Source organism: Onychomys torridus, chromosome 11, assembly GCF_903995425.1.
Source record: "Onychomys torridus chromosome 11, mOncTor1.1, whole genome shotgun sequence".
In the NCBI taxonomy this organism is placed as follows: domain Eukaryota; kingdom Metazoa; phylum Chordata; class Mammalia; order Rodentia; family Cricetidae; genus Onychomys; species Onychomys torridus.
In genome coordinates this window covers 41,718,102-41,736,763 of record NC_050453.1, presented here as the reverse complement: position 1 = coordinate 41,736,763, position 18,662 = coordinate 41,718,102, and the positions used below count along the sequence as shown (strand labels likewise).

The 18,662-nt window shown below is 42.6% G+C and overlaps 2 protein-coding genes across 6 annotated transcripts in view; one reads left to right on the top strand and one right to left on the bottom strand.

The window, feature by feature from the left end:
- The window catches only part of Ncf2 (neutrophil cytosolic factor 2), a 31,615-nt gene extending 30,459 nt beyond the window's left edge, over positions 1 to 1,156 (top strand). Inside the window, exon 15 of the mRNA XM_036202447.1 lies at positions 214 to 1,156. Within this exon, the coding sequence (XP_036058340.1) occupies positions 214 to 326 (113 nt within the window). The 3' untranslated portion in view covers positions 327 to 1,156. The remainder of the gene's footprint in view (positions 1 to 213) is intronic.
- A 684-nt stretch (positions 1,157 to 1,840) lies between these two features.
- Smg7 (SMG7 nonsense mediated mRNA decay factor) overlaps positions 1,841 to 18,662 on the bottom strand; it is a 68,063-nt gene continuing 51,241 nt past the window's right edge. For 3 of the 5 annotated variants that reach the window (XM_036202149.1, XM_036202145.1, XM_036202146.1), the window contains 11 exons: positions 15,534 to 15,653; positions 14,069 to 14,357; positions 11,244 to 11,388; positions 10,464 to 10,846; positions 9,166 to 9,537; positions 8,379 to 8,528; positions 6,295 to 6,375; positions 5,754 to 5,913; positions 4,892 to 5,062; positions 4,633 to 4,778; positions 1,841 to 4,056 (listed from right to left, as the gene is read on the bottom strand). In XM_036202149.1, the coding sequence (XP_036058042.1) occupies positions 3,943 to 4,056; positions 4,633 to 4,778; positions 4,892 to 5,062; positions 5,754 to 5,913; positions 6,295 to 6,375; positions 8,379 to 8,528; positions 9,166 to 9,537; positions 10,464 to 10,846; positions 11,244 to 11,388; positions 14,069 to 14,357; positions 15,534 to 15,653 (2,131 nt within the window). In that variant the 3' untranslated portion in view covers positions 1,841 to 3,942. The remainder of the gene's footprint in view (positions 4,057 to 4,632; positions 4,779 to 4,891; positions 5,063 to 5,753; positions 5,914 to 6,294; positions 6,376 to 8,378; positions 8,529 to 9,165; positions 9,538 to 10,463; positions 10,847 to 11,243; positions 11,389 to 14,068; positions 14,358 to 15,533; positions 15,654 to 18,662) is intronic. The other 2 variants (XM_036202148.1, XM_036202147.1) reach the window with 1 other exon arrangement.

Here is an 18,662-nt window from a genome sequence, read left to right as displayed (position 1 = left end):
GGTAATTCATCCTACATTTTACTGTGTTTATCATAGCTACAACAGAATCTCGCAAGACTGTATGTTCACTTTAACCTCAAATGACTTTCCAGTATTTTTTGTTGCCACAATGGGGACAGGGGAAGATGACTAGGTGTGAGTGCCGACCACTCATGACGGTGCAGTTTTTCCTGTACGGTTTTAGTGATCAATGTCCACTTTGCTTTTTACCAGTGAATGAAGAATGGTTAGAAGGGGAGTGTAAAGGCAAAGTTGGCATTTTCCCCAAAGCTTTTGTTGAAGAATGCGCAGCCAAGGAGCTGGAAGGCGCTCCCGGAGAAGTCTAGGATGCTCCACAACCTATGAAGCTCAAACAAAGTGCTGTTTTTCCAGACTTGCCCATCTCTGCTGTGAGCTATACAGACACATTTGGAAATATTCTCGAACCACATTTCCCCATATAAACTGAACCCGTCACACAGTAATATGAGAATCTGGATGAAGATTTCCTTGTAGAAGAGAAGAGGGAGATGAATTCTCTGGAAGGGGAATGGAGGGGTCTTCTTAGGTGCTGGCTCCCTACCTGTGAACTTCATGAGAATTCCTGGAGCAGAATGTCAATGGGTACACCCGTTATGAAAATAGAGCAGGACACCCAGTGTCCAGGCCCAAAAGCTGAGTGGGAATTCTCCCTGGACCTTAAGAGTTTGGGTTCCAGAAGCTTAAAGCAAATTTACTTGTAATTCAAAAGGCACACACACAGTTAACTCATTAAAAAACAAGCTTAGGTTTCATTAAAAAGAAGCTAGGCAGAATCAGGTACCCTGATTCAATCCCAAGAATTAAACTCTTAGGATGATAGCTCTTCGTGCCTTGTCAGATGGACATCTATTATTAAGAGTTTAATAGTGAACATATGCCACCAGTACTTGAGTGATGAAAAGCTGTGTTCAGGAGGCAGCCTGCAGCCCATTAAGAGAGACATTCTGCTGCTTTACATATATTATTCAAGACTAACCCACATGATAAAATTCATGCCATTTTGGTGGTCCTTCAGGTAACCTGGGAACAAAGACCACTGAGCACCTTGGGACCTTACTGTCCTGCCATATGGTTTTGCTAACTGCTTTTCAAGTTTGTAGGTGCAAGTGAAAAGCAGGTAGGAAATGAGGGGTTGTTTTTTTGGGAGTGGGGTGGGGTGGGCTGTTTTCCAAGACAGGGTTTCTGTGTAGCCTTGGCTGTCCTGGAACTCACTCTGTAGACTAGGCTGGCTTCAAACTCAGAGTGCTGGGATTAAATGTGTGCAGCACCACCACCTGGCAGTGAGTTTTACATAGAATCACAATCTAGGTGATAGGCTAGTCAGTGTGAGCTCTGAGTCCTAGCACACTGTTGAAGTTGCCTTTGGAAACTTTGGACAAACTGAAAGAGACCACCCTGAGCCTAACAGTTATCGCTGTTGGTGTTAATCAGTCAGTAAGGGTTAAAGGCCAGATGGTAAACTGAATTATCTCCTGATAAGCTACAAAACAAACGGTTCCTGCCTTTACAGAAGCCACTCTATTAAAGAATCGTGGCAGTCTACTTCTATCATTTTCTAGAACAATTCACTGGAATGCTAAGAAAAGCAAAATTAACCCCAAAGCCTACCCAGTTGTGATCATCTTTGTTCCTGCAGATGGGTGAGTAGTTAAAGTTCTAAGCCGTGTTTTTACTTCTGTATTCTTTAAGGCAGAATAAACACTCCATACACAGATCTGGTTGGAGAGAACACGGTTTAATTAAAGGCAAAGCTGATTTCAGCAGCTGCAGATCTTGCACAGACAGACAGGAGGAAAAAAAAAAAAAAAACAAATCAAAATCAAATCAAAACACAAAGGAAAGTTTATTACACAAAACCAGATGAAGATTCTCCTCCTCTTCCTCATTACCCCACAGTGAGGATGGCAAGGCGAGGAACCCAGCCGAGAGTCATAAAACATTCCAAACACCAAATTCTCATGCAGACTGGGGCTGTAGATGGGAAGTGGGTACTACTGGGAGGGAGCTGGTAAACCTGTTGGCTGGTCTAAGGTGCAAGAATCAGTGACATTTCCAACATCGGAACGTTGCAGCTGTCTGAATGCAGAGCTTACATACACAAACTGGGTGAGCAGGGAAGAACAGGGAAGAGGACAAAGGTGGACACACGGAGGGGCCTGGAGTATCACGGAGGGTTTCATTTGCCATTGAGTGGGGGTTTCGCTTCCAGACCTTTCAAAAACAAAACAAAACCAAGAAAACCCAAATACCATGTCAAACTAAAGGAGCAATAGTGTAAGCCTGGGGCTCCAAGCACTCTTTCTGAAGAGCAATGAGCAATACCTCACCCCTTCTCATTGCCGGGGCCACCCAGATCCTGTGACACCCGGGCTCCTGGATGTGCTTTGCTCTACAACTAAGGTCCACCTAACTCCCACACTCAGCCCTTGCCCTCTGGGAGAGGACATGGCTATGTGTGGACATGGACACACACCCACACATGCACGCGCACACACATACAAACACACGTGCACACACACCCATCTCCCAGAAAATAATCCCTACCCTAGCACAGCAATTGGACATTTAGATTGTTTCCATAATTTCCCCTTAAAATGTTACTTTTCCAGGAAATGACGAACAGAAATGCTGTCCTTCTGTTCCTGCACAGAACATCTTCAGTCCTCTTTCCTCCCAATAAATATCAAATAAAGTTTATTCCTTTCTTTCGCCCTTTCCAAAGTGGCGCTCGTTGTATTTTCTTCTCTGCACAGCGTGCATCTGTCCCTGTTGCCTTCAATTCTGCTCTTGATGAAGGCTGGGAGCCTGCGGATGGGCAGAGGCCCGGCTCCTCTGTAGCGATGCAGGCACTACTGCTTCCTTCCTCTTCAGACCACCTTTGGGGCCCCCAGTGCTGGCCCCATGCTGCTGCTTCTTGGCGGGATGTTGTACACGGTGGGGATAAAACAGTGACTGGGATACAGCATATGGCTAAAGGGGTGGAGACTGGTGAGCAGGATGGGGACACAAAACCAACTTAACCAAACATAACCACACTGAGAGCATCCACCTACTAAAATGTGTTCCAGGCTGTGAATGGACTAGCCTGCCTTCTGTGAGGCTGCTTGCTATGCTACTGCCAAAGTGTAGGAATCAGAAACATTAATTGAAATCTCCCAGCAGCCGCCTGCTGGGCTAGCCCAGCAGCACCACCCACACTGCATCCTCGATGGGGGCTCGAGCACCTACAGAGTGAAGGGCATCTCCTGCTGGAGTTCCCAGGCTGGAGGAAGGCCTACCAGAACCTTCTAAGAGGCCTGTATTCTCCCTTAGGGAACACTCCCACTGGCTTAAGAGGTCAGTTCCCTGTGCTGTCACCACCGACCTCTCACAGGAGCAGCAAATGGGACTGTCTTGCTCCACACTGACTACAAGTACACCTGTGTATGGAAGAATTCAGTGTGATATTTTGCTACTGAGAGTAATAATAAAAGATGTTTAAGAATAATTTCAACTACATTCTCAGTCAGCAAAGCACTCATAATGGATTCCTATTTTATTCCCCAAAGAGGAAAAAAGGACTGAGAAGTTCCTATTGGCTTCTCCCATCTGCCTTCCCTTCTCAGCTTCCACTTCCCACGTGTTGGGGACATGCGCGGTGGAGAAGGTGAGAGGCGTGCTATCAGTAACTGAGTGAGACAGACAGGAGCTCCTCTCTCCCTCCGGAAAGCCCGGGGGAACCAGAGTTCCTGATGGTGTTTTCTTTTTGTTGCACTGCCAACATTTCGTGCACACTCAGCGGGCTGGTGGAACACTTACACCCTCTCGACAGCAAGAAACAGACAAGAGGGCTGCCACCTGCAGAGACTGTGTGGGCCAGTCCTGCAAACCCAACATGCCATGGTTTATGGAGCCTTCATTCCCTGGGTCGCTACTGTGGCCTCAGTGTGGAGGGTTCATGGCACCTTGTCCTCGCTGCTGTTTCTGCTTCTGCTGCATTAACAACTGCTCCAGAGCGGAGGGTCCAGGATGCATCATGGAACTGGACCAGATGGACTGAAAAATAGCCCAGAAAGTTGTCAGCAGAGGTCAACTGCTATTGTTGTCTGGACAGGGACTTGTTTGAAATCCTTGCCAAACATGTCTGCTAAATCCCAAGCAACTCAGCCATGAGACTTGTTCCTAAGATTATTTTAAAACTTCAAACAGTGACATTACAGCTTTTTAAATCCAAGCCAGGGTTTCGAAATGTCCCCGAGCCAGGCCTGGAAAGATTATCCCTCTTACTCAGACCATTCCGTGATTATAGCATGTATCAGTATGTCCAGCTGAAATTATGTTGTAAGTTTTTGTTTTAAACTAAAATTCATACGGCATGACAGAGTAAGCTTATTGTAAAAGTTTTAGGCAAACAAAACACTTAAAATTATATACTCTTAATTGATCACATAAGGTTGAAGTCAAACACATCAATATAAAGCAGAATTTTAACCTAAGGATGAAACGAAACCCTTCAGCACTTTCGACACCCACAGAGAGTTAAGCCCTAGGGTCTTCTCAATCTCATGGTGAGAGCAGACACTTGTGCAGTGGGTGCCAGCCCGGCGCTCCCTGCCCCGCAGACCCACTCACCTTCAGGCTCTCCATGAGGACAGCAGAGGAGCCCTCCATGGAGGGGCCGTGGCCTGTCCAGGTGCCACTTGGAGTGCTAGCCTGATGCCAACTGCTCTCAGATGATGATGTTGCTGAGAGATAATCAACGCCAAAACCACCCATGGCTAAGAGATGAAAATGGGTAAGAATTCAAAATGTTTAATTTTTATCAAAGTCCATGAAAAGTTAGAGCAAGTCATTTCCCTTTTGCCCAGCAGATAAAAAAATGTGTTTCTACCTGGTTTATCAGTTTTCCACCGATCTACAGGCCGCCTATCCCTGTTATCTGGAGTCCCAATGGGTCCAAAGTTAGAGAATGGAGCAGAATTATGGTTATGTGTTGGAGGAGAACTGGGCAGGCTGCTTGGGTTAGAGGAATGAGGAGACTGGCTGGCTGGTGTTGAATGATCTGTTAAAGAATTAACAACATAAGGACATGAATAGGTATTTCACAAACTAAATCAAGAACTAGTGTTTCCTTCAGATGTGGGAATCAAAATCAAATGCAAATGAAAGCATTATAACAAGGCTTTAGAGAAAAGACCAGATAAGGCCATGAGGCAATCGTCAGATCACTAACATGTCTGATTGCACATATCCAAGGCACATTCTCTATCCTAAAAAACAAACAAAAACCAAAACAAACAACAAAAAAACCAAAACAAACAAACAAAAACTATAGACAAATTCATCAGACATGCAGTACTGACCTATTTCAACTTTTGTACAACAGAATCAGAATATTTTGATCTTAAGAATTATTATAAATTAGACTTTAAGAAACTGAAACAAAAGGGGGCATCTTGGCAGTTAAAAGCACTGAGAACCCAGGTTTGATTTCCAGCACCCACCATCAAAACCATATATATTCCAGTTCCAGGGGATTCAACACCCTCTTCTGGCCTTGCACACATGTGGTACACAAACATGCAGGCAAATGCTCATACACATAAAATAAAAATAAATCTCCAAAACATTTTTAACAGAAAAAGAAACAAATATGATAATAACAAAACCTTCTAATTATAGACTCTGACTAACTCTTAGTCAATATGGATGAGAAGAAAGGCAAATTTTATAATGTAAGCACCAGTTGATACCTGAACTGGCAGGAAGTGATGGAGACCAAGGGGTCCCTTCAAAAAGGGAGTACAGTGATGTTTCCTGCGAGGCAACTGAGGGGTTCAGTTCTGCTTTGGAGCTGGTTGTCAGGTTTTTTCCATACACTTCATTGAACATACTGCTGTTTGGATATCGTTCCTGAAAGATGTAAGTTAATAATCCAGAAAGAGAAATTAAGAAAGGTGGTGCTGCATCCACAGACTAAAGCTTGCTTGGTAAACAAAACTCCCCAGAATAACATCTTTCACTTTTGTTTGCCCTTTGCTTTTCTTTCATGCTGTAGTTGGCTGTCTACATAAACCTTCTAAGGCAAGGAAAAAAAAAAAAAATTAATGTGACTGAAGAACCAAGCTCTAAGAAATTCAGTATGAGAAATTAAAAGGCTCAAACTCATATAGATCACTAGTCTGCCTTAATCAGTGACATAAAATCAAGACTCAGAAAATAATACTATACTGAAAAGATGAAAATAACCACTCTATAATAAAAACATAAAGCAAGATTCTTGACTTCACTTACCTGATTGACAGAGAATCCAGTGAGGGACAGGAAGGAAGATGAATGTGACATGAGTTCTGAAGGTTTCTCCAATAAGGATTTCTTCAGTTCCAGAAAAACAAACAAAAACCAGTGATTCCTTCCATTTTCAGTAAAAAGACTACCAAAGGGAAAGACTCTTACTTATAACTTCACAGTAAAAGACTACCACTTAAGCACGTGTCTGTCAGTTCCATGTGTACAGTTTAAGATTTAGAAAAGGTTTTATGCACATCTGTCAATACCCTGACATCAGCTAAGTGCCAGTTGCCATGGGTAAGTCAGAACCTTCTTTCCTGGGTTTATCTTGTCCAGTGCAGAGATGCAGGCAGAAACCAGGAATGTTCTTTAGGTATGACCCTTACCAAAAGATGATGAATTATGCTGGCATGTTTTACTCCCTAAAATGTTAAACTATTAATGACTTTAAAAGGCCTTTCAAATCCACTTTGACAGCAGGTTTTGTTTCCATGCTTCCTAAGCAGCTGTACTTATACATTAACTACTAAGTTGAGTTTCTATTTAGTGGCCCTAAGAAGGTTATTGGGGGATGGGAAGGGCGGAGGGAGAGAAAGCTGGGTCTCTCTAATGCTTCGTGTCATTAGACAGCAGTTTAATAATGTGCTCAACACCCTTTATATGTAAAGCATTTTCACACATATTATCAACTAAGTACAAGAAGGCTATTGCTTTCCACTGTTGTTTTTTTAAACATTCAAAAAAGGAGAACTGAGCTGGAGAAATGGCTCAGAGGTTAAGAGCACTGGCTGCTTTTCCAGAGGTCCTGAGTTCAATTCCCAGCGACCACACGGTGGCTCACAACCATTCATAATGAGATCTGGTGCCCTCTTCCGGCACACAGGCAGAGCACTGTATACATAATAAATAAATAAAAATTAAAAAAAAAATTTTTTTTTAAAAAAAGGAGAACCATTTCAAGGCCCCACTTGTTTTCCATCAATGGTAGAGGTCAGGAATAAGGAGAATTTACGGACAAGGCCAGTGGACACACAGGTACCACCTGTGGTCTCCAACCATACCAGCCAAAAGGCACAACACAGGTGCACATGTGAGGCAACAGCGCAGCTGGCTTGCTGCAGCAGCTCCTGTGCTCTATGCCCTGGGAAGCCTTTAGTACCATTTGCCCAGGAAAGCTCAAGTCCCAGGGATGGGAGCTACTATCACAAAGCTATTTTTATTTCTCCTGATTCTATGATTAATACATTTTAATCCTCTAAGTATTTATGGGAAAGAAAAAACTAGGGGGGGAAAACCCTCAAAATCTTTGTATATTGTATTATGATGTAAGGGGGGGGGAGGTTTCAAAATGCACACCTTACTTCCTATATTTATACCCCACGCCCTCAGTTAAAATATGATGTAAATACTAGTGAGCATAAAGAATGACACTCTGTAGGCTGGATTCTAGAAGACTGTTTCCAAATAGGTATCAGTAACCAATTCTTCGTTTTATTCTATACTACCCTAATTATTTACATTCTTAGCTACTCATTTATAGTGCTCTAACGATTTCCAGAGTTTCTTCATTTTTACCCATTCTGTTTCACAATTCCAACTCGGAATTTAGACCAAGGCTCTTTTTATGGGTCAGTGAGCCAAACAAGAAAGAGTCATCAATCAGTTATAAAACGTGGAATGTACTTCCTTTAATATTTAGAATACATTTGAGAATTAAAAAACAAAAACAAAACTCTATATCCTTAACTAATGTATTACCAACACATGACATGTGAGTTCAGGGGTATGTACTACCTGAAAAGGGAGTTAACCTGCCAGGATCACACAGAGTATAGGCAGACCAGTGTAAGACACTTCTGGCTGACACGTATCTGGGCTAGGACTGTCACTTGGGGAACTGGAGTCCCTCACTACCACTGGGGGTGCTCTACTACATTATCAGGTTAATTTCAGGCACTATAGAAATAGACTTTATATTCCCATAAAGAGGAAAGCCCCAGAATGAAGAGCTGACCTATACTGAGTATAGAAGCCTTAGAAAAGAAGCTGTGTTAGAGCAAGAAGCAGAGTTAATGTCAAATACATACAAAGAGGCTTCGTCCAGGAAGAGAGGCGAGAGGACCCAGCAGAGCTGGGTAAAGATCAGGAGGGTTAGAAAAGATCAGCTCTTCCTCTTCCTCCAAGGCAGCCAGACTCTTTAACAGGTCCGGAGGAAGCAGAGGGGAGCTCTTGGGGTCCTAGTGACAAAAAGGATCACTGTGAGATGCAATGAGGGACAAAAGCACATAAGAGCAGAAGCATGCCAAGGATAGAGAAACAATTAATTGTGTTGTCGCATACAGAGGAAAAGGCTGAAATACAAACGTAGAGCAACACAGCCAACAGAAGGGAGACGGAGTCATGGAAGAGTCAAGTACTAGAGCGGGAGGGAATGTTACTGCAGCTAGGGAGTCAAGTAACACAGAAAGCAGCTCTTTGCCAGGTAACACTGTTTCTCCCGAATAACAAGAGCAAGAAGAGGGCTGACTTTGTTCCACTTAAGAGAGCAATTTGTTTCAGTACCCATGAAACCTATTTTTAAACTTAGATGACTCAACCCAATTAAGGAGCTCCTTCTCAGAATTCTCTACCATGATGCCACTAGATTATTTTTCTGCCATACCAGTACAGTTCAGTAGTAATTATTCAACTTTTCAGTTCCCTAAACTAAATACATATGATTTTGAAGAGGTCAAGTCCTGTACCATAAGTATTCTTTATAATGTCCATTTCTTACAAACTTTAAACTTTTAAATATATCAACTTCAACTGTCTAGTTGAGAAATTCTAAAGCTCTGCAACCCCAGGCGCCTATTTTCATGGAAGCATACACACCTCCAATGGCATCCTGGGCACAGGGTCCTGCTCTGGACGGAAGACTCCTGGTGACCGTTTGCTCCTGCGGTCCATATTTGGTTGCTGTACCATTACTGCTCTGTTATCAGTCACGTTGTAGGAAGAATCCCAGTAGAACTCTGGGACCTTGACTTCTGAGGGATTGTGGTTATATGGCTCCATGGGGAAAGGCTTCATTTTTTTCTCTAGAGGCTGCTGCTGGATTACAGGAGGCTGCAATGACGGCTCAAACAGTTTTATAGGGTCTTGGGTCTGAAGGTAGTAGGGCTGTTTCACAGGCATGATTTTCCCTAGTGGGCCTTGAACCTGAGGAGGATTCCACAGCTGTTTGGAGGCATCTGCCTGTTGATACTAAAAAAAGAGGTGCCTGTCAACAAGTTGAAGATAAACTGCAATCTTACTGATAGTTAATACTCAAGATTCAGAGTGAGTTTGTGGGATTTTATAACCAAGATTCTAGACAAAAATGCAGCTTCCTTACTCCTTAAGGTTTTCAACACTCAGCGATTCTGAGAAGATAAGGACCATGTTCAATTTAATTATTAAGAAGTTCAATGAATGTGTATGGGAGACAGGATGTGCTTCACCCTTTGTGATCATGTGCTGTAAGGACTGGCATCACATTCAGCTTACCATCACCTTAAGATAACAATTCTGTTTCCATTCAAGTGAGTGTTATTATGGTGTGGGGTTAGGGATGGGGAGGACGACAAAGTTGGTGAAGCAAGAATCTGAGTTGTCCCCAGAACCCATGCAAAGATGCTGGTCATGATGGCACATGCTCATCACCTCCGAGCTAGAGAGATGGTTACGGGAAGACCTAGGGCCAGCTAGTCTATCCTAATTGGTAAGCTCCACAAATGAGAGACCCTGTCTCAAAGGAGGTGGAGGGCATTTTAAGGATGGCACTATGGCTGCCCTCCAGCTTCCACATTAGAGCACCAAACACATGGGCATATGCACCACCCACACACCTATACACGCACACATTCACATTAAGAAAGCAAGATTTATAGAAAGTCTTCAATAAAACGAGTGATTAAGAAGCATGGGAAAATGATAGTGAAGATCTAATATACCACCCTTTACAAATAAAGTAAGACATCAAACATTTAAACTCCCTAACAACACAAAGAATACTCTTGTATTCTCACAATCACTGTAAGTCTAAGCAGGAACAAGGTCAAAACTTAACTAGCATTTATAAAATAGTCAAACACTGGGTTATCTCAAACTTCTCACTATTCTAGCTGGCAGCACACACAACTGTTGCCTACCTGCTGGAATCCAGAGTGGTGAGGTGGGCTTTTCCCCAGAGCTGATATGACTTTTGTAGGGGATTGCTGTTGCTGAGCTAGAGCTTGAACCTGCAACTGACTTGCAGACTGTGCTGTTGGCTGAGCCGGTAAAGAAGGAAGGGGTGACTGGGAAGGTGGCTGTGACTGTTGAGGTCCCTGGTTCATTGGCCCTGGTCCAGAGGGCCGTTGCTGGCTGTAAGGAATGTGGGACTGTTTCCCAGCTTGCACCTGGTTTCCTGCTGGAGAGTGAGCTGTAGACTGAAGAAAGGTCCCTGGGACAGAAACACCAGCTGGGAAGGTGTAACCTGAGCCCATAGAAAATGCCACAGGAGGGGGGATAACATATGTTGGGGGCGGGAACCCTTCAAAACAGAAGAACACAGCTTTAGTTCTAAAGAAACTTAACAAAAGAAAGGGGCAAAATTTGAGGGGAGGGTATTTCTAACACATTATAAAAACAACAATTAACCATGCATGTCATTAACATGATGTTTAGATACAGACTATATTAGTTACTTTGCCTCTACACATTAATCAGACAATCCTAAAGATGGTTCTCATGTTGAATGATAACAATTCCTTCATAGTAACAAACTGGCACTTACATATGAACTATAAAAAAATGGCTCAACAAGAATTAGAGAACTTGAACTTCTTTCTCCTATAAATTATAGCTTAGTAACCTGACCCTAAGGTACAAAGCATCCAAGTGAACAGAAAACTCCCTACAGATGAATTAGGTAGAGAATGTGTACCTACCTGGTCGGCTGGGAAGAGGCGGGAAGGCTCCAGGGTGATGAATGGGGATGAACTGAGAATTATTAGCTTGACTTGGAGTTTGAGTGACAGGTGTTTTCCTGGCCTCAGACACTGGAGTCTTTCTTAGTTCCGTCTGGGCTTTTACCTATAATCAACAGAAGCAAAACTAACTATAAAAACCTGGTTTCCACATATTAGACAAAAAACACCTACTCTAAGAAAATATTTAAAACCTCATTATGTCCAAAGTATGCTGAAGAAACTTAAACTCATCTAAGTTCAATACAGGAAAATCAAAATAAATTACCAGTAAAAGAAACACAGGCTTAGCTTACTAGTCGGATTATTTTGCTTTCACATAACCACAGAAAAACTAAATAAGGAAAAGGACATACAAACCGTTTGTTGTACAGGTGAGATACCTCATGCCAACAGGTTAAAAGACTTGCCTACGATCTTCATCTGTCTGGTAAGGGACCTAGGGCTCTTCATGCTAAATTATGGATTTAATTAAGCTATTACCGTGTAGGTGACATACTCTGGCTCTCAGTTTAATTTCAACTAGGTAGCACTTGCTCAAGGCTCTTTCAACATGTGTGAAAATACTTCCAGGAGCAGAGAACGGGCCCAATGTTCTAAACATCAAGCCAATTAGGAAATAGCATGTGCAGTGTTCAAGGTTGAGCAAAAGGCAAGAAAATAAGCAGTAGTGGCCGGGCGGTGGTGGTGCACACCTTCAATCCCAGCACTTGGGAGGCAGAGGTAGGTGGATCTCTGAGTTTGAGGGTAGCCTGGTCTACAAAGTGCCAGGACAGCCAGGACTACACAGAGAAACCCTGTCTCAAAACAACAACAACAACAACAAAACCAACCAACCAACACAAAAAAGAAAGAAAATAGGCAGTAGTTAAGAGAAAAAGAGTTGATAAAATTATGTATGCCAAATTGTTGTTGTTGTTGTTTTATATTGTTGAGAAGGTCTGCTTAGCCTTGGCTAGCTTAGAACTTGCTATATAGCTCACACTGGCCTCAAACTTGTAGCAATCCCCCTGGCTGTCCTCTAAGTGCTGGGATTATAGGCATGGATTTGCTATGCCTGCATGCCAGACATATTTTGTTATCTACTGGTAGATCTGAGATGGATGGAGGACAGAAAAGGAGATCTTATTATCAGCATGGGTCTTACAGAGAGGCCATTACAGAGGACGGACAGAAGATGCTGGACTTAGTCCCCTAACAAGTCTAGTTAACTTGATGAGATTTTGTTGTTTCTTTGCTTTTCCTTCGTACCCTCTGTTCAGGCCATTCCCTATATATGTATGTGGCTTGGAAGATGGCTCAGTCAGTAGAATGCTTGCAAACATGAGAACCAGAATTCAATCTCCAAACCACACAAGCATGCCAGGTGTGGGGGTGTGCCCTTACAATTCCATTGGGGAAGGCTCACTTGCTAGCTAGTCTAGCCTAACTGTGAGCTCTAGGTCAACGAGAGACCCTGTCTCAAAGGAGGCAGGTGGGCTTTTTGAAGACGACAACTGCAGCTGGTCTCTCACCTTCAGATATATACACATGTGTATACTAGCAAAACCTGCGAACACACACAAGTTATTTGTCACACACCCCCTCAATTTTATTGGGCAAGTAAACTGAAGGTATGTATTCTTCCTTTTCTTTTCTTTCTTTCTTTTTTTTTTCCCCGAGACAAGGTTTCTCTGTGTAGCTTTTACGCCTTTCCTGGAATTCACTTTGTAGACCAGGCTGGCCTCGAACTTACAGAGATCCTGCCTCTGCCTCCCGAGTGCTGGGATTAAAGGTGTGCGCCACCACTGCCCGGCCTGTATTCTTTCTTATAAGCAGCCTTCTACAATATGAGTTTCCTCAAGCACCCATCTACATTTCCCAAAATGAACTCACAAATCACATATCTACTTAAGTTGTCATCAAAACATTAATGGTGCTCATAAAACAGTTAAGAGCCGTTTGTATTATATAATAGTACCAGTATCTCTTTGGAAAGGTACATAACAAGGTTACAAAACAGTTGGGAAGTGTTTTTCTCAGCAAGATTTGAGTTCTTGCTTTACCAATGTTTTGAGCCAGGATATTACTCCACAAAACACCACTGGCTCAAACAGGTATAATAACAAGTAAAGGTGCTTCAGTTTTCTTCAAAAAAGTTAAGCTTTACTTTGTATACTGAATCTTTTTGTTTTGGAGATAGGTTCACTAAGTAGCCCTGGCTAGCTTGGAACTTACTATTTAGATTAGGCTCACCCGCCTCTGCCTCTTGAGTGCTATCTTTAAAGGTGTATACATCACTCCACCCAGCCTGCACAGTGACACTTGGGGGGGGTGCAGGTGGGGGGTGGGGGGGAATACAACGACAAAAACTATAAAAGCTGTAATAAACCTTGAGTCTACTGGATGCTATGAAACCTGAAAACTCTTCTGAAAGATTAGTAAGTGCCAATTATACTTTCCAAAGAAAAATACAATCCTGTGTGGAGCACTTAACAAGAACTTCAGACTCAGGAACTCCCTCAAATTGGCAAATTAACCATTCGGCATAGCTCTGTACACACCTTCCTATGCAGTCAAAGAATGCACTTAAACTTCCAAACAGCCAAAGTACTGGTCTTTAGGAACAAAAGGAGAAAGCTGCCGTTTGTGTGAGCCTTCCTCTACCTGCTTTCCAGTTCAAACCCAGCTGCCCTGCACTGCCACCCCCTGCTTTCCTGTTCCTGGAGATCTCTTGGTCTCAGCTCGCCCTGCTGCTGTCCATCATCCTTAAGTTAGTCACTCCTTTGCTCGAGCCCCATTCTCACCTCTTTGGGAGGAAAGCTTCTTCCTTGGTCTCTGCTCACTTCTCGTGGCTTGATGTTCTCTTTGAAGGTGACCACTGGCTTCTCTGCCGTGTCACAGCTGTTGCTTGGACTTCGGCCCGTGGACAGCACTGACTTTAGCCCCGGGCTCCCATCGGTAGCTAGCGACTCTATCACAGATGTTTCTTGCAGGATGAGGTTCTCTTTGGCTTCACTGGGGTCTTCTAGTATTAATTCTGGAATTTCTGTGATAAATAACAATTTCCCTACCTCGTTTTCACACTGAATCAGCCTAAAAAAGCAAGAATAAATTCATACATGAGAAAACTAAAAAACTGTAACTCAACTGTGTGTAGCTTCATCAAGTGAATATATTTTTCGAGGGGAAAAAGATGGAAAGAGACTAACAATATAGATCCAGCCAGCATGAACAGTGTCATTCAGTAACTGAGACTCTCATGACTACATTCCACATCACAACACATTCATTGTCCTGCCTTCCTTCCCAGGTTCCTAACAACTGTGCTTCTATTTACAGAGCATGACTTAAGATACTAATCTAAGCCCTTGACATAGCCCATAAGGTAGCTATATATCCTTATTTTAAAGAAAGGGAAGCTCAAACTCAGAAATGGTAAGTTTTCCAAGCACGTAAGCATTCAAATGCACCGAGCACGGTGGGAATTTGAATACAACCATTAAGAAGTAACAGTAGTAGGGCTGGAGAGATGGCTCAGAGGTTAAGAGCACTGGCTGCTCTTCCAGAGGTCCTGAGTTCAATTCCCAGCAACCACATGGTGGCTCACAACCATCTCTAGTGGGATCTGATGCCCTCTTCTGTATACATAAATAAATAAATCTAAAAGAATGAAATAAAATTTAAAAAATGCTAAATAAATAAAGAAATAAATAAATAAAGAAATAAATAAATAAATAAATAAATAAATAAATAAATGGTAGCTGACTGTGAAAGGGAGACAATCCACCAGGAAGATGCAAGGAACAGAGCTAGAAAAGAACAGACCTAGAAATAGAACTTAAACCTGACTCCAAAACTTTGTATTCTTCCCCTACACTAGCAACCACATCTGCTTTGTCTCTAACTAGTTACTAGTATCATCCTGCTCTGTTCTGACTGAAATTGACCAGCACATCCTTGCCATATAAATCACTCAGTGGACCTGAGAACGTCCAATCCAATTCAAATATACATATGCTTGCAAATTGGAGGAGCATATGGTAAGTAAGGAAGACAAGACCAATTCTTCTTATCACAAATAACAGGCAGTGTAACAGGGAGAAGAGAGACCTTTAGATAAACTAATGATCACTTGGGTCATGAGATACGGTACACATATTGACTTAGTTCCTCATCAACAATATTTACATCAAAGGCTAAAATATACGCGAGGCAGGTGTGTGCTGACACAGTGGTCAAGAGGAGCGCAGGAGAAAGCCGTGGGCATACCGTGGCTGACTGTCAGCCATCCATTTCCCTACAGAGATCAGGCGCTGCTGTCGTATTCGTCTCTGCTGGCCCGCTTTGTCTCCTGGGATACCCTGATGGCCTTTGGAAAAATCCAAGTTCCTAAAAATGACACATTATAGAAGGTGAAATACTGAAGAAACTTTCCAGACAACTAAATACAAAAACTTCAACATGTTTCCCATATACGATGAGACTGTATGTAATCAATGGTATTTACTTGAATTTATACTTCCAAAGATTTCAAATACGAGAAACAAACATCAAAGTTCATTATGTTAATGTAATATCTTCACTTTCCAGGAAAGAAGCTTTTGTTATTAAAGATTCTTCTGTCATAAGAATAAACTATTTTTGTTGCTTGTTTTGGGATCCTAAGACTGAACCCAGGTCATTGCCTATGCTGGCCAAATGCTCTCTCGTTATATGAACCTTAAGCAGAGTTTTATAAACACCTGTTTTCTAAATTCTAAAGGTCTCTGAAGCACATTTTTTGGATTATTTGTGTGTGTGTGTGTGTGTGTTTTGCTTCCATATATGTACATGCACCATGTATATGCCTGATATTCCCAGAGGTCAGATGAGGGCATCATATTCCCTGGGGTTAGACTCTCAGGTCATTCTGAATTGCCTTGTAGGTCCTGGGAATCAAACCTAGGTCCTTTGCAAAAGCGAAGAGGTGCTCTTCCCCATTTACCTGACCCCTGAGGTGCCTATTGAAAACCACGGTGTCAATGTACTTTAAGATGGTCTGCTCCAATCAGGAAAACGTGCAAATGTCATAAAATTATAGAGACTACAGAAGTCAACCAATGTGGAAAAAGAGTTCCTGAGCTCTAAAAAAGGATTATGTAAGCCAGGGGTGATAGAGCATGCCTCTAATTCTAGCATTTGGGAGTTGGAGGCAGAAGGACAGCAGGCTTGACTACTTCTGGGCTACAAAGTAAAACCATGCATATCTCCAAATCCAAAAGCCACGAAGTAAGCTAGTAGCTGAAGGACACACAAAGTGAGATATAGTCCCTACCTTCAGGAATAAGTAATTAAAATTAAACTCAATATGCCTTATAATAAAACTACACAAAGATTAAAAAGCAAAGTGAAAGAATGCAGTTTCTTCCCAAAAACCCTTGGGAAGTTTCTGAGTGAAGGACGACACCCGAGCTGGACCGTACCATGCAGGACAACTGCCGACCAGGACGGTAAGAACAGGCCAGGCAGAGGGACAGATGGGAATGTTCAAGGACAGCACCAACAAGTGCAGAGGAGAATACAGAGCCATTCCAAAGGACACAGTAAGTGCACAGTATGCACAAATGGGGTAGAGGAAAGAAAAGGCAGAAAATAGGGCTGAGGAGCCGAGAGCCGGCCAGGGTGAGGACTTGCCATCAAGCTAAGGAGACCCCAGAGTGATAGATAGAGGTAAACCTGAGTTTGTGTCTTTGTCATGAGGTATCGTCAGTTCTCATGGAAGATTCTGAATAGGAGAGGCATTTCGTCATAGAATTATAATCCTTATTGAGAAAAACAAACAGAAATAAAGGCTTTTCTGATTTCTAGATTGGTGAATGCGTATCAACAGGCCCTATGCTGCAAGAATTTAAAAAGGTGTAGTGGGTAGCCATCCCAGCCTTGGCCTGGAAGTTCCAACCCCCATTGAGGCTTCAGTAATGGTGACGCCCACAAGGCAGGGCGGAGGAGGAAGCGGAAGACCCAGGATCAAGAGGAGAGGTCTCGCTTGGTTCTGGGACCCTGGACGATGGAGGTAGATCGAGCAGAGTTCTCCAGAGAACACCGCCAGACTGTGCTATACCTTTGCCAGACCCTGCAACCTACCCCTTCATTTGTAAGTTACCCCACAAAAATAAACCTCCCTTTTAACTACGTGGAGTGGCCTTAATAATTTCACCAATAAAAAGGCAAAATTATTAAAAAGAAAAAAATCAAATTCTGCTTAATAGTGAATAAACCAGGAATGATAAATTGTTGCAAAGATGTTAAATAGAGTATCTATTACTAAATTGTCTCTGTCTTTAACTTTCTACAAGTTAAATATCCTTCAGAGACTATGTATGTAGCAGTTAAGAAAAATTCAGTTTTCATAAAAACCAAAAGTCATTAGAGTTTGGTAACTTAAGAGTTTTAAGTTGTAGCAGGGTTGAGAAATGGCTAAACACTGACGCCAGTAAGGGAAGACAACATTGCTCTTAAGAAATGTATAGTAAAGAAAATAGCAACAGAGAAAGATGGAGATTGTGAATTTTTGATTTAATAGACTCAAAAAAGGACAAACCTGAATGTGAGCAGGCTAAAGGAAGATAGCTCTTTGGGAGGAGATGAGGAAAACAGTGGAGGATACAGCAGAAAATGGAGGATGGCAAAGGATGAGGGAAAGAACAAGATGGAGGGCAGACCAGGGGGCAGGAAGAGACCAAGGTGACTGGAGAAGGGAACCCCTTCGCCATTGATAAATGTTTTAGAAAGTTCTTGTAAAATTGGGGTGTAATGTAGAAAATATGTGCACACACATGGAGAAGAACTATGGGTGTCTTTCTCCATTGCTCTTGGCTTTATTCTCTTGAGACAGGGTCTCTCATTGAACTGGAGTTTGGCATTTTTATTTATTCATTTTTTTTCTTTTCTGGTTACCCACTGCGGTTATAGGTATATTTAGCCGTGCGTGGCGTTTTTATACGAATGCTGGGACCCACACTCATGCTTGCACAAGTATTCTTACTTACGAGCCATGTCCACTGCCCTATCACTACTACTGATAGGAAAAAAGGTAAAGCAACAACTTTTAGCTAAAATTTAGTATTTGCTGAGTATGGTGTAGTGCAGCACATGCCTGTAATCCTGGCACTTGGGAGGCAGAGGCAGCAGGATTGCTGCATTTCAACACCAATATGGTCTATATAAAAGCTTCTGACCAGCAATGACTATGGAGACTGCCTCAAAAAATAAAATAATTTGGTCTGGTGGCACACCGCTTTACCCCCATCACTCAGGAAGCAGAGGCAGGTGGATCTCTGTGAGTCTGAGGCCAGCCTGGTCTATGGAATGAGTTCTAGGCCAGTTGGGGCTACATAGTGAGATCCTGTCTCCAAATAC